General features: G+C 38.9%; 1 protein-coding gene across 2 annotated transcripts in view; it reads left to right on the top strand.

Moving 5' to 3' along the window:
• ngef (neuronal guanine nucleotide exchange factor) overlaps window positions 1–21,830 on the top strand; it is a 35,961-nt gene that overhangs the window by 4,660 nt on the left and 9,471 nt on the right. Inside the window, exons 2-8 of one of the 2 annotated variants that reach the window (XM_085370875.1) lie at window positions 3,868–3,973; window positions 10,886–11,233; window positions 11,554–11,618; window positions 15,302–15,552; window positions 16,427–16,587; window positions 16,689–16,841; window positions 18,642–18,771. In XM_085370875.1, the coding sequence (XP_085227001.1) occupies window positions 3,868–3,973; window positions 10,886–11,233; window positions 11,554–11,618; window positions 15,302–15,552; window positions 16,427–16,587; window positions 16,689–16,841; window positions 18,642–18,771 (1,214 nt within the window). The remainder of the gene's footprint in view (window positions 1–3,867; window positions 3,974–10,885; window positions 11,234–11,553; window positions 11,619–15,301; window positions 15,553–16,426; window positions 16,588–16,688; window positions 16,842–18,641; window positions 18,772–21,830) is intronic. The other variant, XM_085370876.1, reaches the window with a different exon arrangement.

A 21,830-nucleotide genomic window follows, 5' to 3' on the forward strand; every position in this document is an offset into this window, starting at 1 on the left:
TTCCTATTACCAGTAGACACCTTTTACTCTGACAAAATACTTTACCTCAAAATTGAAATGTTTATCTCATGGCTGCTGGCAGTGACCTGTGTCTGTACAGAGTAATTGTGTGGATGCTTTAAGCATCCACACTATTGAGTTCCTGTTTCTCTTTATTGTGTGGATGCTTTAAGCATCCACACTATTGAGTTCCTCTTGGGACTTCCGTACACTTTTTGGCACTTAACTACTTCCGCAATTTTCAGTCGATTTTCACCGTTCAAATTTTAAACTATTCTGCTATTTCTGCTAATGTGTGCTATGTCTTTTGGTATTTTTCACTATTATACTTTTTAAAATATTAAGCTTAATTTGTCCCATTGAAATGAATGGGAAACTTCAGCAATTCTGCTAAAATTTGCTTGTTTTTGAAACTTAACTACTTCCTCATATTTTCACCTAGAACAACCATTCAAACTTTAAAATGTTCTCAAATTATTGGGCTATTCAGGTATAAATCAGCTTTTTCAAATCTTCTACTGTTTTACTTTTATGCCTCTTAAAGTTTTGAGTTGCAAAATTGTGATTTTTCACAAAATACATGCGTTGTTATGGTTGCTATGCTCTTGGCTTCCAGTGTGTCACTGAAGGTTTTGCAGTCTTCTCTTCATGTCCGAACAACTGTTTGCTACTTGCTCAATTTTCACTCAACATCCACAAATTATACATCAAAACGTAGGTATTTTTGCTGGCTTTCAGGAAATGTCACTATCATTGTTGTGGGATTTATAGAATTTTCGCAAATCTCCTCAGACCAACACAATGTCAGAAAACTCTCCATATAAAGTGAATGGAGAGCTTGTTCAAAATCACCGCTGGATTTCTGTAATGAGAGGCATATTCAAATCGTCATATCTCCTTAACGAAGCAAAGTTAAGACATGAGGCTTGTCCCCGAATATCTTCAGACACCCCTGACGCTCACAATTCAAGAATTTCTTTCTCACCTATTACCGTTCTGAAATGAGTTGGACTTGTTTGAGGGTAGGAAATTCGTCCTTCGCTCAGATTTCTTCAGATTTCAAACTGTGGAAATGAACCACTTTTTTCTCTCGTCATAACTTTTTGTTGGATTTCCACAGAGACCTGAAAATTTCCATGATTGTTCACCAAAGCCTGCTGTCTCTTACGGTGAAAGAATGATATCGATACTCCAAATAGATTTCGAGTTAGAAAGCGTTGTTTGAGGGCAAGTCAAGGCAGTTTTTGCTTCGCTCTACTCAGTTATGGTGCATTACAAGTCAAATATCTTTAATAATTCATATTTTAATGATAAATTGTAAACACTGGAAGATTCCCCCATCTCTTCTGAACAAAACGGTGTAAGAATGACCGCTCTAGCCCCTACGGTTTGGAAATTATGGTCATTTGTTTGAGGGGAGTTCTCACTATGAGAAATAGGCTGCAATAATCCTGTGCCTCTCTCTGCTGCGTGTGTAAAAAGATGCACCTGTTTTGGCGGGAAAAAGTACACAGGCTCTCTGATTGGTGGATTCAAATTCAGCAGCTCCCAGGCTGACCTAGAAACTTACTTCTCTCTCCCTCTGCATTTTCATGCTGATTTTTTCATTTAACAAGTATATTTGAGGGACCCTCAGCATGTTCAGTATTTTTTCAGCTGTCCATTTTGCTTTTCCAATTTTTCTGTTTAACTTATTACTATTGTGCTAAATCATACTGTTTCTGCTATTTCATAAGATTTGTGCTTAATATAGTATTTCTGCTTTTTATATGATTTGTGCTTAATATGGTATTTCTGCTAAATTATAGTATTTCTGCTTTTTATAGGATTTGTGCTAAAACATAGTATTTCTACTAAATGTAGTATTTATGCTTAATCATACTATTTCTGCTTTTTATAGGATTTGTGCTTAATATAGTATTTCTGCTAAATTATAGTATTTCTGCTTTTTATAGGATTTGTGCTAAAACATAGTATTTCTACTAAATGTAGTATTTATGCTTAATCATAGTATTTCTATATATTTCTGCCTGGTCCCCAGGCAGCCAATCCTCTGTGAGGACTTAGACATTCAAATTTTCAAATCAGGTCCTGCACGGTTTCCCAGCCAATCAAATAAGTGTCCTGAGGCATTCAAATTTGCATATTGGGGACTTCATGGCTTCTAAGCCAGCCAATCATATCTGAGGGCTGAGGAATTCAAATCCACAAATCAGGGCCTGCACAGCTTCCCAGCCAGCCAATCATGTATGTGGGCTCCAGGTATTCAAATTTGCATATTGGGGAATTCGTGGCTTCTAAGTCAACAAGTCATCCGTGTCATATATCTCTAAAAATTCATATTTTAATGATAAATTGTCAACACTTGAAGATTCCCCCATCTCTTCTGAACAAAACGGTGTAAGAATGACCGTTCTAGCTCCTACGGTTAGGAAATTATGGTCATTTGTTTGAGGGGAGTCGTCATTATGAGAAATAGACTGCAATGATCCTGTGTCTCTCTGTGCTGCGTGTGTAAAAAGGATGCACCTGTTTTGGAGGGAAAGAGTGCACAGGCTCTCTGATTGGTGGATTCAAATTCAGCAGCTCCCAGGCTGACCTAGAAACTCACTTTTCTCTCCCTGTGTGTGTGTGTGTGTGTGTGTGTGTGTGTGTGTGTGTGTGTGTGTGTGTGTGTGTGTGTGACAGAGAGAGAGAGAGAGAGAGAAAGGCTTTTAATGGGATGATCTCATTCTAAGATTCAAATTCAATATATTTAGACTGGTTGACTGAATTGGATCTTGTGTGTGTGTCTCTCTGTGCATGTGTGTTTTCTTATGTGTACATATTTGTGATTGTGTGGCTGTTATAGATTTTTTTGCTGATTTTTTTCATTTAACAAGTATAGTTGAGGGACCTTCAGCATGTTCATCATTTTTTCAGCTGTCCATTTTTGCTTTTCCAATTTTTCTGTTTAAGTTATTACTATTGTGCTAAATCATACTATTTCTGCTATTTTATAAGATTTGTGCCAAATACCGTATTTCTGCCAAATATAGTATTTCTGATTAATTATAGTTTTTTCTACCAAATCATAGTACAGTATTTCTGCTTTTTATAGTATTTGTGCTAAATTATAGTATTTCTGCCAAATTATAATATTTGTGCTAAAACATAGTCTTAATTTAAAATTACAATATTCATAGTTCATCACAGTGTCTCTGGTAAATCACAATATTTCTGCTCTGTTGTACTATTTTTCTAAATCATAGTGTTTCTGTAATGTTTAAGTATTTTTGGCTAAATATATTCTTTCTGTTATCTTATACTATTTCTCCTAAATTCTTGTATTTTTGAGAAGTTATCATGTTTCTGGTAAGTTACAATATTTCTGCTAAATTCTGCTATGCTATTGTATTTCTGCCAAGTATTATGTTTCTTCTAAGATATTGCAGTTCTGCTAAGTTATTCCATTTTAGCAAACTTCTTTTGCTTCTGCAAAGTTTTTACAATTTCTGCAACTTTTCAGCTTTTTCAGCTACTTTTTGCATACAGCTTCAGCTTTAAGCATCCACACTGCATTTTCGCAGGAAATGCAAATTTTTCTAGTTAACTTTTTAAGGTGCTCTGAGTGTTTGAAAACCTAGAAAAGCAATGACAATCTAACACTTCAGCCAGTTTAATTACAAAAATTCATAAAAAAAACCCCCCAAACTACTTCACATAGGAAACAGGTGTGAGTGAAAGAGAAAGACAGAAAAACAGATAGATTTTTTGTAACCCACTAGAAATAAGTGATTAAAATGTAGCCATTTTAACTACTGTGTAATTTTCAAATTCCTCCCTACTATATCTATAAATACACTCTCTACCTTTCTAACTTTCCAGATTCCACCAGGCTTACTTTGGACCACAGTCCATCCAGTAGTGCAGGATCTTCCTCCTCTCATTCTCCCTTACCCCACAAGTCACCTTTGTTGCCAGGGGCTAGACGGTGAGTCTGCATGCCTTCACTGCCCAACCCTGTAACCAAACACACCCAGAAAACAAACAATCACATAACAATGCTTGCTTGAACATTGTACACTGCTTTATAATTAACACCTGGCACTCTTAGTGGCTTATCATATCTGTGATAAGCACACAAGTCTCTGTGAAAGTTAAGTCTTTGTTCTTCTCGTGGTTCTAGGTCGTTAATCAAGAGTTTTCTGTTTTGACTTTTGAATCGTGTTAATTCATTATTGTTTTGATTGAAGAAGTGGGATTTGTTTCTAGATTCTATTAATTATCTTTGCACTTATGAGTTTTCCTATCTCTGTTTGTTTCCAATTGTATTATTTTATGTAACTGATATAGTCATAAATTACTTTATGTTTGTTAGTTCCCTTCTGGTCTCTTAGTTTCATCTCTGTGTTTTGCCTTTATTATCTCCCATGTTCAGCCGGTCTTGTCTTGTGTCTGTTTACCCTTTTGTGTGTGTCAAGCTCAGGTGTCTTAGTCTTGGTATTAGTTCCTGTTTTATTTTGATAGTTCCTTGCCTCATGTGCTTTATGTTCAGTTTTACTTTTCCCAATTTCTTTACCCTGATTAGCTTCAGCTCTGTTCCCTGGTATTTCCCCATCTCCCTAATTAGTCTCCTGTATATATTCTCTGTTTCCCTCTGTCCTTTGTCAGAGCACTTGCCCTTTTTTTGTCTTCAAGTTCCTGAGTGCTTGTTTTTTAGTGGTCTTCCCCAGTGTAGGTTTTCTGTTGACAGAAGAGTTAAAAAATAAGAGACAAAAATACCCATCAAGTCAAGCAAATTTATAATATTTGAAATTACTAATAAGAACAAAGGATTCATGTGGTGAAAGGTGTAAGATAATCTGATTAAGTATGTCTAAAGTGGTGCATTTTAAGAAAAGATTTGAAAATGCAAAGATGTTAAACTGACTGGATCTTATATACCCCTTTTCTAATGAGCTCTGAGCTCTACCTGAGCACTCATTGTGCTTTATACAATTTGCCTCATTCATCCATTCATATAGAGAGCAACTTGGGATTAGTATCTTGCCTAGTGATATTTGCCATGCTGGAGCATCCAGGGGTCAAATCACCAACCTTCTGATTAGTAGATTACCTGCCAGATATGCTGGCTTGACCTAAAAAGTCACATTTGACTTTTTAGTCACATTTGACATTTGACAACCATACATATGACAGTAAAAAGGCCTGTATTGTAACTTGCGTCTAAAGGGTCACCCTCGCTGCCCCACAGCGCCGCGCTAAATCATCAGAGGGGTCATGCAGGGGCAAGAGGGCATCCTTTTTCATCGGCTACCTCTATCCAACCCACCTGAGGGTTGCTGACGTGTACCATTGACTCTGGCTTCCAAGGAATCATCTCCTCAGCCATTGGCAAGCTCTAGCTAAACCATGGGATTAGTCACGTTTACAAAACATTGTTTGAGGCTGGACCAGCCAAAATACCAGACAAGTAGATGTGGCAAAAGTAAAGGTACTGTTAAAAAATACTTTGGTAAAAATTGAAGTTCTGATTCAATTTCTTTACTTAAGTAAAACTGAAAAAAAAAGTTTCTGAAATGTACTCAAAGAAAATAAAAAATAGCTCTTCAGAGGACATTTTAACCAGCTATTTTTATGCAAAGCTAACTGAACATTGCAATATATTAATATAATAAACTATATGTACATGGGAATACAAACTTTGTTTCCGTGTAAATTTTATTTCTAATAAATGCACTCAGCTTGAATTAGATATATAGCAGAGGAAAAGAAGGAGAATCTTTAAAAAACAGCTCTATTTTCTGTCTAACACATTGTAGATGGTGACTTTGCCTCCACACCTAAACAGAAACATGAGTACATTCCGGGGTTAAACTGGGATTCAGCAGGTGGGAGAATCCTAAAATCGGTTGTAGCAGCTCAGGGTGGGGAAAAAAATCACAACTCACAATAATTTCTTTTGTGGGCTCCATCGGATTTTCAGTGTATTGGCTGTGATCAGCTGACCATTCAGCAAGATGTGAGCACATTTATGAGCAGTCTTCACTAATTTCCCTCCCCTACATTGACAGCATACTGTTTATACTGTATTAATAGTAGGTGGTATAACTTTGGTATGAAGGGGAAACTCAGTGAATGAATCTTAGCATCATCAGCTTAAACTTAATTCTCAATTTTAATAATTCTTGATGCATTTTTTTTGGTTTGTTATTTTGCTTTGATTCTTTGTAAGGCGCTTGGAAAGTAAAGGACTTCTTTAAATTTCTTGAAGATGTTTCACCTCTCATCCGACAAGCTTCTTTAGTTCCAAAACTAAAGTGTCCCAGTCCCATCTGTACTCCACCATTTCGTTTTAAAACTAGAAACTTAAACCACCACTCTCCTTAGATTACCATAACCTGGATGACTGAGAACCTACACAGATACTCTGATTCTTTGTTTAACGCACAGCTCTGTAACACTTAGTTGTCACCATGTAAACGTGAGCGTTTCACCTACATTTGTGACTAAAAATGGACCTGCAATATAAACATGTATAAGACGAACGTGAATAAAAAGTAAAATAATCTAAGGAGCTTGAAAAGAAAGCGACTGGTCCTTTTGAAGTTTCTTCACAAAACTTAAAGAAATGACATGACATGTCATTTACATCATGGAGCCTTGCTCTTAAAAAACTGACAGAGATGTAACACTGTCTGTGAAGCTGGATTTAAGAAATAAGTGCTTAAAGTTAAAGTTTTAAAAACATGTTTAGTGCCATCTTCTGTCAATAAGTGATGTCATGTGCTTGGTTGGTTGGCTAATAGACTTAAATTAATTTATGCTAGCTAGTTAAGGAGAAAATTGATAACTCAGAAGAAAATAAGGACACTAACAAACAAAGATTTTTATGATAAGAAAACAAGTGTCCACTTTCACTTTACTGGCTGTTGAAGACACTCTGTGTATTTTGCTGTGGTTTCTGACACACAACAAATAAGTCAAACTTTCTTTGTTGCCTAGTCTTAGACTTCTCATGCTGTGCTAAACAAGCCTTCTCCATGAATTCAAACACCTTTTTAAGAGTATTCTCATCTAGAAGCATAGAAAGTCTCGGATCTGCTCTTCTTTAGCACTTCTCTGGTAAAATTTGTTTGTCTCACCTGTTCATTAAGCAGCTGGTGCTGTGCCTTCTGGAGGATTTTTGTTGCCTGGAAGTCCTTAACTGAAGAGCTCATTTGCAGACTTTTAGAAGTAATCCTGTTTTGTCTTCATCTGAGGCTGAATTCTCAGGTGGTTCCTGCAATTAGCCATCTTATGTGCTGTTTGCTCATACTGATGTACAAGCTTTAGGCAGTCCTTGCCAAAGTGGGTTAAAATTGTATGTAGTTCACATACATGGGTCAGTACTGCAGACAGAAACATGGGTGTGCCATGGATTCCCCAATCTCACCCACTGTGGCCAACTTGTACATGGAAGAAGTGAAAAAGAGGGCTTTGTTATCTTACCCTGGAACACCACCAAGTCATTGGTTCAGGTATGTAATGGCACCTGGGTGAAAATCAAATCTCAGGACCAACCACAATTCACTGATCACATTAACTCAGTGGACCAACACATAAAGTTCACCAGGGAGAATATGAAAAGTGCCAGGTTACTAATGGGGGACATTTAAAAGTTGATGTGTACCATAAACCTACGCATACGGATTAGTATTTAACGTTCGACTCTCATCATCCACTGGAGCATGCACACCATCCCCACAGACACAGTGGCCAGGGAAGCAGAAGAACGTCACATCAGGAAGGCCCTGAGAATATGTGGTTATCCCAGCTGGACTTTTGTTGAAGCTGGGAAGGCGCATAAAGAAAGCTCCAGTCGATCCAGGGGAGGACAACCACTGCCTAAGCGGAAAAAAACCCCCTGGTGATGCCATATGTGTCAGGAGTATCAGAACAGTTGAGATGCATTTATCCCTCTGTGGCGTTTAAACCCCAAAACACGCTGCACCAAGAATTGGTCCACCCCAAGGATCGGGTCCCCCAACACAAACGGAGTAATATAGCGTACGCTGTTAAGTGCCATGATTTATGTATCGGGGAAACCAAGCAACCTTCGGATGGCACAACACAGAAGAGCTACCTACCAACTCTGCAGTCTATTTGCACCTACAGGCCAGCGGGCAGTCTTTCAATGATGAGGATGTACAAATCCTGGACAGGGAGGAACGCTGGTTTGAGCGTCGAGTCAAGGAGGCCATTTACGGGAAAAAGGAAAGACCATCTCTGAATCAAGGAGGTGGCTTAAGGGTACATCTTTCACCATCTTACAATGCTGTGATTGCAGCCATTTCCCAACCCTCTGTGAATGGTAGTCATGGCCATTGATCAGTGGTCTTTGATCAGTAGTTGTTGATCAATGGTCATGATAATTTGCATATTAATGATCAAGGAACTGATCTCATTCAGTGGTCCTAGTTTCAGTCATTGGGCACTTCTCATCTTTCAACATTGTCAGAATATGTCTTTTTCCCCTTTTCAATTCAGTTGTTTTAAGTAAACTGTGAAACTTTATTTGTTATTTTTTACTGTAGATGAAGTGCAAAGGGTTTAACTATTGCAGTGTGTACTTTGCATTAGATGGAGGAGTTGTACAGGGAGGCATAGGCAGGAATGATTTCCTGTGTCATTCAGTGGTGCATTTGGGTAATCTCAGTCTCACACTGAACTCCTTTGACTGGTCAGCACGTAATGGAGTGGTTGGTCCAGCATTGTACTTATCTTGGACATCATCTGCCTCTCCAACAGCACCTTAAGGGAGTCCATCTCCATCCCCACAACATTACCAGCCTTGCGGATCAGTTTATTGAGTCTCTTCGCATCTGCGACCCTTAACCTGATGTCCCAGTGTGGAACAGCATAGAGGACAGCACTGGCCACAACAGACTAATAGAAAATCCTGAGCATTGTCCAACGTCAAAGATGTCTCAGCCGCCTTAGAAAATAGACAGAACTCTGTCCCTTCCTGTACAGTGCAGTGGTATTTTTTTTTAACCTAGTCCAGTTTATTATCTATGTGTACTCCGAGGTATTTATGGTCCTCTACAATATCGACCCCCTGGATTGAAACAGGGGTCACAGGTTCCTGTTCCTCCTAAAGTCCACGATCAGTTCTTTGGTCTTTGTTACGTTGAGCTACAGATGATTCTGCTCACACCACGTTACAAAGGAGCCAACCACAGCCCGGTACTCTGTCTCATCACCCTCTCTGATGCATTCAGTCACTGCAGAGTCATCAGAAAACGTCTGAAAATGGCAGGTCTCTGTGCAGTGGCTGAAGTATGTGGTGTAGCGGGTGAAGAGGAAAGGGGAGAGCAGCAGTATATTAATGACTAACCTCGTATTGTGGATGGATTATCTCTGTGGTTCTCCTGACTGACGTTTGGTCCGTTTACAGCATCCTGCCATGCGATTGCATTTGCTCCTAATCATTGGGAACCCTCACATTAACTTTTATCGAGTGGAAAAAAGTCCTCTGTTCGTTAGCGTTCGTCCTCCAGCTTTACTGTTTATGTTATGCTAGCATAGCTTTTTCGCGCTAGCGATCACGTAGCACATCATTATATACCAACTAGCCCAACTTCAGTAACCCTACAAACGTTGCTGCTGTTTACTTTCCTGTCTTCATTTATGTTGGAAGTGATAGTAGAGCTGTATGTTTTAATTTGTTTTAGAAATCCCTCATTGTATATTATATTTAGAGGGAAGCTAGCAAGCGAACTCCCTGCTAACTTCTAACTCTGTTAAATGTCATAAATTCCGTTTTCATGGATGCTTGGATGTTAAACTTAATTGTTACACCTGATAGAGCAGAACGTTGATCATTTTATTACAGATGAAAGAATTTAGACAGTTTTTAACTCTCAGTAATGCTGCAGTGTTCGTTTGACTTATGGACCTGCAGCGGAGTTTGGGCCCAGACATGGCTAATGACATCAGACTTACAGACCGGATAGGTCGGGGCTGGTCAAGGATAAGTCTTTCCAGGGTTTTCATGATGTGGGAAGTCAGTGCCACAGGTCTCTAACCATGGGGGGGCACTGGGACATGGCGTTTTTGGTACAGAAATAAGGGATGATGTCTTCCACAACACTGGACCCTCTGCGGACTTAGACTCATCATGAACAGTTTATGAAAGACTCCACAAAGCTGGAGGGCACAGGGACTCACCTTGTCTGGTCCAGCAGACTTGCCCGAGTGGAGTCTTCTCATTTTTCTCTGAACCTGGTCATGAGTGAAAGTGACAGGTGGGGGAGGGGTGTCAGGACTTTCACAGGAGGCTATGGTGGAATGTGGAGACAGAGGGAGAGTGGATTGCAGGCTGACTACAGGTCAGGTCAGAGGGGTGAGCATTTACCTCAGTTTTGAATCTGTTAAAAAACACATTCAGCTCATTGGCTTTGTCCTCACTGCCCCAGCTTCTTTGCTGTTGGATGACCTGGATGCAGTGATTGTCGTCATGCTACTCCACACCTCTGTCATGCTATTCTGCTGGAGTTTCCACTCCAGCTTTCTCCAGTAATTGTCCTTAGCCTCTCTCATCTTGCCCTTCAATAATGCCTGAACCATTCTCACCTCGCTAATTAATTAACAATACGTTGACCAAGTTAATCCAAGTCTTTCTCCAAGTTTCTTCACTTACATCTACATGAAACTAGTTATATAAACTAGCAGCTAATTTAAAGATTTCTCATGCACAAGGGCAATATATTTTCCTGTGATAATGAAAAAACCTAATTATAATATCCAGTAAATATGCACACAAATTTAAGAATTTGCTGTTGTCAGTTAAGCTTTAGATGATGTGAATGGCTTCTGTACATGTATTTCTAAGGTGTGTTTCTTGTTTTTCTTCTGTCAGATGTAGTCCTCAGCTCTCGCGGCAGCCTCATCATTCCAGAGATTTGTTGCCAAGCAATGGTGAGTTCAGTAGCACACATGCTCTGTACAACCAGAATGCTGCGGATAAGAGAAGAGGAGGAGTGGGAGGAAAGAGGACTGTGGAAATATCAGCTGCTTCATACAGCCAGCAAAGAGATTTTACAGCAGAAATGAGCACGGACTGGACTCACAACAGTGACAGTGAAGCCATAGAAGAGCTTTCTGAGCAAACAGCTAAAGCTTGCACTGTGAAGGATACCAGAAGGAAGACCATGAACTCACAACAGCCTAATTCTGAAGGAGACCAGGATATCCACATGAACCACAGGTCAGATCAAATTACTTTAGAAATAGAGATATAAATATTTTAGAAATAGAGATATAAATTTATAAAAAAAATTAAAAATCATTTGAATTCTGATGAAAGCAAATAATATGACGAGAAATTAGACAAATAAATAAGATAAAAATGCTTATTGTTTTTTCACAAAATAAAATTACACATTGTAAGAATGTATATTATGAATTATATTATCTTATGAAAAGATTTGAAATTTAGTAGTGATGACACACACACACACACACACCCAGAGAAAGCGAGAGATAAGCGCTCTCTTCACAAAGGTATGTCCTTTTTTTTCTTCGTAGGGTGCTGAGAAATGGAGAATGCTCACAGACAATCTGCCACAGTCTCAAAATCATCAAAAATATTGGTGAGTTTGACAAAGGGTGAGAGTAGTGCATATATTACACCCACCATCAGAGCTATTGCTAGAAAACCCTTTTGTATTTGTTTCTATATTATGGCTAATATAAGCAGTGGTAAGTCACACCATTCATGTAAGCTCTCTAGCACTTTACTAATTCAATAATATGCATGATAAAATCTTCCTGTATGTAGATTCAGATCGCTGACTGGTTAAGCAATTTTGTGCCTCATATAGAGTTTCCTGGATTGATAGACTACTCCACACAGTCTAATTCACTTTGGATGATTTTTACAGGGATTAGTAGAAATTTACTCATGATGGCAGCATTTAAGAATATAATAAAGAATTCTAAATCTTAAATGAAGAAGAGGAAGCCTGAAAATTGACTAAGAAGTGGAACAATACAGTACACATAGACCATATGTTTCTCTAAAGTCTGTGCATTTATTTTTGCTATGTGTGAGACTGTACTTTCACCCTGCTCTTATGTAATTCAAGTCCAGTTCTACACCCACAAAAGTAATCTGCAGTATATGACTGAGGAAGATTACACAACATGTTCCAATTTCTGCACCAGCAAACTTTCAGCCCACCTGTGAGAAGCACAGTTTAGCTGTGTTGGGGTGTCTGTAGCTCAGGATGTGGAGAGGTTCATCTTATAATTTGAAGGTTGGTAGTTTATATCCCTGGCTGCTCCAGTCTCCAGTCTGCATGCCTAAGTATACTTGGGCAAGATACTTAATCTCAAGGTGGTCTCTGAAGATATGCTCCTCAAGTATAAATGTGTGTGAATGTTAGATAGAAAGCACTTGGGTGTAGGAAAAATAGTGCTTGAATGATTGTTTGGGTTTGGGATTGATTGTGTGTGAATGTGTGAATTTGTAAAGGGCTTTGCATGCTCAAGCAGAATAGAAACGAGCTATATAAGAACCAACCAGTCCAATTATTAATAACAAATTTTAATTATCCAGAGTTTCTATTAATATTTTGTTAGTATATATTTAAGTTTTTCTAAGGAGCTTGAAAAGTAAGTAAATGGACTTCTTTATGTTTTGTGAAGACGTCTCACCTCTAAACGTTTTCTTCAGTTCTAAAACTTATCCATGGAATGAACCAGTTTTTCTACTTCTTCGGTTTTGATTTTGACCCAGGTATCACCACATATCATATCAACTCAGTAGATAGAAACATAGTTCACCAGGAAAGATACAGGGAAGACTCAAAAGATAATGCACTGAGGAGCATATAAGCCTTAACACTGTTTAACGAGTTTACCAGAAGCCCCCCACACAGTCTGGTATCTAGTGTTTCACTCCCATCACCACCAGGAACAACAACTTGTGATGAATCAGAAAAGATGCACAGGAAAAAAGGTCAGACCCCAAGCAGGGAGAAAAACAGAATAACATAATATAACATGACATAACATAACACTGTTGTCACTCATGTAGCAGGATACTCAGACAAACTGATCCAGCTACACTCTCAGAGAAAAACTGGTTCAATCCAAAGACAAAACTAAAAAATACGAACTAAGCAACATAACGTATTCTGTGCAGTGCAGCACATTTGCACTACATTTCTTTAATGCAGAAACCAAACAGCCACTCTATAAATGCATGATGTAACATAGAAGAGCCACCTCAATAGGACAAGACTTAGCTGTACATCTGCAACTAAAGGATAAAGGTCATTCTTTTGAGGATGCCAGTGTTCACATTTTGGACTGAAAACTAAAAGGAGCCATCTATGTCCACTGTGAACAACCATCATTAAACAGCGAGGGTTTGTTATGACACCAACTGTCAGCCACCTACAATGCAGTTTTGAGATCATTTCCCAGGCGCCTCAAACCGCACTCACATCTTAGGTCAGGTGTCCTCAATAGGTCACAAAAAAGGTGGAGACAATATCTCACAATGGTTTCACTTGAAACTTCTGGTGATAAGGGACAACACCCAGTATGGGTTTAAATACCTGGGACTCTCCACCATTTGATTTAGAACTGAATAAGCCTCCTGGATGAGAGGTGTCTTCTCAAAACTTAAAGAAGTCCAGTCACTTTCTTCCAAACTTCTTAGACTATCAAGGCCCGGATGACTGAGAACCTACACAGAAATTAAAAAATGTCATGAGAGTTTGATAATATAACAATACAAAGAGCATGCACACAAAGTAATTTAGACACCCCATTCTCAATAAATATTTGCCTAAATTCTGGATCGTGGTTCTATTGATTATTTGGAAACACCGACACATACTAATACCAAAAACAATTCCTGTATATTTTGGTTTTATTTTTATTTAATCTGTAAGTATCTTTGGTGGAATGGTGATTAGCACTGGCACCTCACAACCAGTGAATTGATCGATAGACTATATGACAGTTAATTTTGAGATAACTGCTAAAATCGACTTTTCAAAAAAATTTACAAATTACCACAGGGGAACAACTTACTGTAAATTAGCCACTGTTAGCCATCCCAAGCAGATGGGACATTAGGCCAGCTGGGTGACAGTGAAGTGTAGCCCTAAACAGAAGCCCCTGGTACACCACCAGTCTCTGCACATTTCAAATTGATTTTCCCCATTCACACATCTGCTGAGGAAAAAACTCTTTAGCACATGTTTTCTATAAACAGCATTCTGGACTTTCTGGACACCACTCGGGTACCTGAGTGGTGCTGGGTTGAGATTCACGAGTCTGGAGCGGAATTAAAAACACGACATTCATTTAAGGTTATCACGTGTTTTGTGAGCAAATGCTTTTGCATATTCGTAGTGTTTCCCCCCTTAAATGAAATATCTACTTTGCAAGTATTGCAAGTTGCCCTGTTGTCATCCGTTCTCGTAAAGTATAATCAAACTTTTGAGCGTTTGAGCCGCCGTGTTTCCTGCCAGGTAAATGACGCTCCACAACGTGGTGACGTCATTCGGGGCGACTGGAATCGATAAGGGAATCGTTTGCAAAAATGGCAAAAAATTCCAAGGAATTGAGACAGTGGGAACCGGTTCTCAACAAGAACCGGGTTTTGATACCCATCCCTATCCTCAACTGTACCTAAAAGTGAAATGTGGATTATTAAACACAAGGTCTCTCTTCTAAATGACTGTTTGTAAATTATATAAATGCCCCCAAACTCCCAAGTGTTAACTCATTTGATCCTGAATTAACACACTTACCTTTGTCCACCCTAAATGGAAAACTCTAAAGTCAGTTTTATTTGTTGCTATCTATCCTCACTGTTTCTATCTGATTTCGCAGACCTTTTATCTGATTTAGTGGTCAGTTGAGCTAAAACTGAATTATAGTATAGGTTTTGTGGTTTCTAACCAATTTCATTTTACAATGACATCTAGAAGTGATGGAATTTTAACTTGTTCTAACAGTGGCATACTATTATAGCACCACACTCAAATTCAGTGAACTCTTTAAAACAACCCTATAACAAATGTTTGTGAAGGCAGACTAAATGGTTAGGTGCTTGATTTTATACACTTGTGGCAATGAGACTAAAGAAACAAGTACATTTTCAGTTTAACTGACTAACCCAGAACTTTTATCCATATACAATAGTGTATGCCTTCTGTCTAGACACCGTATGAAAGAATGGTAATTGAAGCCACTGAAAAAATAAGCTGTATATGCATACTTAACGCGCACTAATCATTTTTTGACTCTTTAGCCTTCCTGTACCAGGAATACCGAGACACCTCCAAGCAGCAGGAGATTGAGCAGCGGCGTCAGCGTGACAACCTTTTTCCTGGGGTCAAGGCAGGGACTGTGGGGACAGACTCTGGTGTAATGTCTCCACCAGTGTTACAGCTGCAGCTGAGGAATAGTGCTCAGTCACTGACCTTGTGGCAGAACCTGGAAGCTGTGCAGGCAAGCGGTCTGCTTACTCAGTTACCGCACAAAGAAATTATAATGCAAGAGGTGAGCAATTTTGTGATGCCAAAAAGTTATTTGGATTGAGTAACGTTATTTATTACAGTAACATGTTTGATTTCAATGACGTCTTTAGAACAACTCCTTGTTTCACAAATGTTTGTAAAGGCAGACTGTATGGCGAGAGACCTTTATTGCAAACTGGGTTAAGTGTAACTAGATTATGTGTCTGTTATCTGAATTCACTTACCCTACAATGACAATCAGGATAAACAGTCACATGAAGCTGGTTATGAACTCGCTATATTAATCCAAGGTTTTGATTTTATTCACCTGTGGCAATGGGACTGAAAACACCTGCATTTAAAATTTAAAAGGACTGGCCCACTATGTTTAGTGTACTTTATTAGTCATAAACTTGGGAAATCCTTTAGAAAAAATACACTAAGCTCCAGGAAGTGTAACGATATGTACGTTTGACCTTAGCAGACTCAATCACAACAGGCACTTAATAAAGAGATCTTAGCATATGTGTGCATGCAAAACATATAAATGGCATACAAATAGACGAATGTACCAAGTGATACTAAAATATTTCAGTGTAGACCATAGCTTATGTGATAAGGTGGATAATCAATTAATTGTGGTGTTGGTCATTTGGTATTTGATCCTTCTACAAGTTAAAATTGCCCTGGGCAAGACACTGAACCCAAAAGTTGCTCCCAAGCAAACCACTAGAACTGGTGTGTGAATGGTTAGATAGTAAAAACACACTGTAAAGTGCAATGGTTAGAAAGGACTAAGTAAAGACTATTTGCCCAACTGGTAGACAGACTGACAATGCTGCTGAGAAACAAATTAAAAGACAGCTGCCCTGGTAGTGATTTGTTTATACTGTATTGAAATTTCCTTTTGTCCCTAGGCCATGTTTGAGCTGGTCACTTCAGAGGCATCCTACTACAAGAGTCTGGAAATTTTAGAGACACATTTCCTACGTAACCCTGTTTTAGTGAACACGCTAAGCCAGTCCGACATGCATTTTCTGTTTTCCAACATCGAGGAAGTGATGAAAGCCAGTGAAAGGTGGGACAGTATATGTTAACCAAAATCAGTTTATTAAGTCTTAACTGTGAAGTTTAGCCACACAATGTGCTTGAGTTATAGAAATCTCATAATTTTTTCAGGTTCCTGATGGATCTTGAACACCGAATTGAGAAGTCTATTTTGATTCCTGATGTGTGTGACATTGTTTATTACCATGCAGCAAAACACTTCAATGTGTTTATCACATACGTCATTAATCAGGCGTACCAGGAGAAGAACTACAGACGCATTTTGTGAGTATTATATTTCATATGCCTTCTTCATACACAAATAGTTAAATTATGGAGTGTTGTATGAGTCATTTTTTTTGTTGTTGTTAGAAAAATATGAATGATCGTAATTTATATTTATTTACACTTATATTTTTTAAAAATTCATTTTTCATAGTGTTTTTGTTTCTGTTAAAACAACACAATATAGTTCCTGCTATTTTTGTAAGCATTGCTGTTAATGATAAATACATGCTTGGAATTAGAGAAAGTTTTAAAATAAATATCATCTGTTAATGTTTTAAGTCTCTGTTAAGCAAGTTTTTGTAATGACAAATGTTGAGAAAATGCACAGTGTTGTTGGGTATGACCAGTACAATGGGAGAAATAATTATTTGATGCCTGATGAATTTTGTAAGTTTGCTTATAAATGAAATCTGTTAATAAATTTTTAATAGAGACAGACAAAATATCAACAAAAAAAAGATGCTTTTACATAAAAGTTATACATTTATTTGCACGCCATTGACTGAAATAAGTATTTAATCTCTAAGCAAAACATGACTGGGTCAACTTTGGTTGCCAAGTACAATAGAAAGACATTTCTTGTAGTTGGTCACCAGGTTTCAGGAGGGATTTTGGCTTACACGTCTTTAAGAAAAGTCTTTAATAAACTCAATTTAACCTAACCTAACCTAACCTAACCTAACCTAACCCCTAACCCAATTTATAAAACCCAGATTATTGGCTTAATCCCTTTCTAGCTTCTAATTTTTTTCCTTTGTTTTCACTTCTTTCCAGGTAATTGGGAAATTTTTAAGGGGATTCTGGTTTCTTTCTTACTTTTTTGAAAGTGTTTTTACATTGTCTTAATTAACGGGGTTCATATGTATGTCATTGTAGTGATTTTCAAAATGTGCTCTCCAAATGTTGTCAGTTTGGATAGGTAATGATTGTGGGTTGTTTGTATTGTAGCTTTTCTGCCTATCTCATATCTAATTTTGGTTTCATTTCATATACAAGTTTCATGGGAAAATAATTTTATTTGCTTTATTCATGCAAAAGGCAGTTCATATTTAATTGCATGTAAGACTGCTTTTTTTCTTCACAATGTTTGGTGTTAGCCATGTATTGTTATTTTTTATTTTGCATTCTTGTTCAAACGTTTAGTATTTTGCATTTAAAGGCTGCAGTTATTGATTTTATGTAGGTGGACACTAAAGGTTTGATGTCATTAGTGACCATATAGGGACCTTATTTGTATCATCTTTGGTAGGGCCATATTTCTTTTGGTTATATATGACTAAAAAGAGACAGGAGAAAGAGCTAGAGGTGGCAGAGATGTTAAAATTTTTATTGGGAGTGATGAGAATGGACAAGATTGGAAATGAATACATCAGAGGGGCACCTCAGATTGAATGATTTGGAAAGATGCTTTGCAATGAGGAAGGGTGAATAGCAGAAGACGAGAGAGGAGATATATGTACTGTATGTAGTAAAGAAGGATATGCAGAAAGTGGGTATGCAAAAAAGGATAGGAACAGATTGAGATGGAGGCTAATGATTTGCTTTTATGAACCCTAAAGGGTGCAGCTGATTGCTCTTGATTCTAGTATGAATCTCTCCAAAGAACCTCCTTTTAACCTACCATTAAATATGTACAGGCCAAAGACATGTCATAGACATACTGCTGCACTGCCACTTTCCTTATCTCTCAACACATATAGAGATAAGGAGAAGAACATATAGTATATGGAGAACATATAGTATTCAAATAAGCAATGTGTTTGAATGTCCAAGTTCTGATTATGACTGTCTGTCCAGAGACGGAAACCAGCAATTTCGGGACACCATGGCTACACTAGAAAACCATCCATGTGTCAAGGGCCTGTCCTTTACATCTTTCCTCATCCTTCCTTTTCAAAGGATTACAAGGCTCAAGCTTCTTGTTCAGGTGAGTTTACCAACACTGTTATATCTATCTATCTATCTATCTATCTATCCATCCATCCATCCATCCATCCATCCATCCATCCATCCATCCATCCATCCATCCATCCATCCATCCATCCATCCATCCATCCATCCATCCATCCATCCATCCATCCATCCATCCATCCATCCATCCATCCATCCATCCATCCATCCATCCATCCATCCATCCATCCATCCATCCATCCATACGTAGGGATGGAAATCGAGAATTGGTTCCAGTAGTTCAGTTCCTTGGAATTTTTTAGCCTGCTAGACAAAGCGTCAGAAAGAATTGGCTGAAATGCTAAAATTGGGAGTAAAACAAGTCACATAGCATGTTGTGTAGCCCCCATAGTTCTTGTGGTGAAGACAGATACGTCTATACAGTTCTGTGTAGACTACTGGTAGGTGAATGAGGTGTCAGTCAGGGTGTTGGGTCTTTGACCCAGCATTTTTAGTTTATTTTGTATTCGTGATTCTTTCCGTTGCATCATGAAGATGTTTTAAGTTCAAGTTTATACAGATTAGTCTTGAGTTAGTTCTTTCATCCCTCAGAGATTATTTTTATTTCTGGTTCATGTTTTCATGTCTTTGTCTCATCTCTGTGTCTCCTCTGAGAGTCTGTCATGTCCTATGTGTATGTTTTCCCTGTCATGTCTCTGTTTATTCCCTCTCCGTCTCATGTTTGTGTTCCCTATTTGTTTCTCGGTTCCTTAATTGTGTCTCTGTGTTTCATCTCCCTCACCTGTTCCCATTTTCCTCACCTTGTGTTTCATCCTTTGTCTCCCCGAATCTGTTATATGCCTCCATGTTTTGTAGATCCCCATTTCTACTGTCAAGCTTGTGTGTCCTTGTCAATGTTCGTGCGTTCATGTACTTCCTGTTTTATTTTGACAGTCACTCGTCCTGTGCTAAATGTGTGCAGTAATGCTTCCCCTGTCTCATTATGTCTAATTTGTTCCTGTTGTGTTCCCATGTATTTCCACTTCCCTCATCACCCAGTGATATATATTGTCTCTGTCTTCCTCACCCCTTTGTCAGATCATCTGTTCATCTTCCTTACGTGTTCCAGGTTTTCATGTTTCTAGTTTCATGTTCCTTGCTTCATGTGTCACATCCTTAATGATTTAGTTCATGCCCAGTTAATGTTTCCTAGTGACCTCTTGTCATTGTTTTGCATCTTTATTTAGCCTCAATAGCCTTAAAACCTAGTTTTGCCCTCAGAATGTCTGCATTTGGGTCCTTACTACAGCAATGACAGCAGCTGCAGCCAGTGACAGTGTCACAGTTTGACGTTTACTCCATGCCCCAGGTCCTGGATCGGTTTGGCACTGCTTGTTTTTTCACAACATTGGATTTAACTAAGGACTACTGGTAGATTACCTTGCCTCTATAGTTCAAGGAAAAACCAGCCTTCTGCACTCTGTACGGTTTGTAAAAATAAGTCACAGTTCTGTTCGGCTCGTTTGAAGCCCCAACCACCCTTCAATGCCTTATGGCTGTTGTGTCATTATGCATATCCTTCCATCTACTTGGATGACGTTATCATCACCAGTGGAATCTGACCAGAGTATGTGAGTAGCCACAGTCCTGGAGTCTCTGAGGCTCGCAGCCAACCCAAAGAAGAGTGCAGTAGGACGACCAGATGTACAGTATCTGGAGTACCACTTAAGAAGTGGTCAGATACACCCTCAGATAGAAATAACAGCAGCCTTCACATTCTGCCTGCATCCCAAGACCAAAAAAGAGGTGAGATGGCTCTTGGGGCTGGCTGGTTACTACTGGTGGTTCATGCCCGACTTAGTTGACCAGCCCCTCACAGATCTGGTCCAGTGAACAGAGCAGTGGCAGGCAGGGTTTGTGCAAGTAAAGAAGGCTCTTTATGGGGAACGCCTGCTCCACAGTCCTAATGTTTCCCTACCTTTCATTCTGCCTACTGATGCCTGAATAAGGGGCTGGGGGCAGTACAGTGGAAAAGGAGTGCTTCGCCATGCAATGGGCAGTCGACTATATTCGTTATTGCCTCCTGGGCAACCCTTTTACCCTCTGTTCAGATCCCGGCTGAATTCACTCCATCGCATGAAGAATGCCAATACCTGGATCAACCAGTGATATCTGGCTCTCCAGTCTTTTAAGTTCAAGGTGATCCATAGGCCATGGGCGCAGATGCTTGTGGCTGATTTCCTAAGACAGGTTATTTGAATATCTGAATTTAAGTAGGATGCAGGAACTGGGGTGTGTAGAGCAGCAAAAGGCAGCTGTCCCCAGTTTGGAGAGTTTCCTGTCTGACAACAACCTAAACCTTGCCAATGGAGTCATAGACAACATTGTTGCATTCTTTGTCTCTTTGGTTTGGTTGGTAATTTATTTCAACATGTGAACAATATACAAGTACATTTAGAAAAGAAATAAGAGAGAAAAAAAAACTATACAAATTACATACAAAAAAAATACATTCTTTGTCTCTTTCAGACAACAGTTCAGTAAATATTTTCCAGGGACAGCAGAAGTGAATAGCTGGATGAGAAACGGCATCAGCATCAAAGCATCTGACATGTCTGAAGATTTTACAGTTGTTCAGCAGGAGAGTTTAATAGAACTGTCTTGTGACGAGACACTGAAGTCCCCTTTCAGAAATCAGACATGGTTGGACTTTTGGACACAGCTGCCCAGTAAATACTTTAGGGAAAGCCATGCACTTTCTTTTTCCATTTGTGACAAGCATGTTGAATGCTAAATCAAATCTCAGACTGAAGCTGACCTCAAATGACCTTTATATCACAGAACTGTCTGGAGCCATGCCCATCCTTTTCATTTGGTATGTAGGCTGTTTCCAGGAGCCAGGAGCATAAACCAGCTGTACTCCACTGAACCATCCAAGATGTGCTCTCAGTGGCAGGGGAACAATATGAGAACAGCCCCACCAAGGGTGGTGACAGAGCATATCGGAGACGGCGGCAACTTATAATAACAATGCTCAGTGGCCCGTGGAGCTAATAACAGACCAAAGTAACCTCCCTAAACAGGATTAAGTAACCA

The sequence above is a fragment of the Diplotaxodon limnothrissa genome, linkage group LG14 (assembly GCF_057381915.1).
Source record: "Diplotaxodon limnothrissa isolate DT_005_m linkage group LG14, D_limnothrissa_male_GT1.1, whole genome shotgun sequence".
NCBI classification, from domain to species: Eukaryota; Metazoa; Chordata; class Actinopteri; order Cichliformes; family Cichlidae; genus Diplotaxodon; species Diplotaxodon limnothrissa.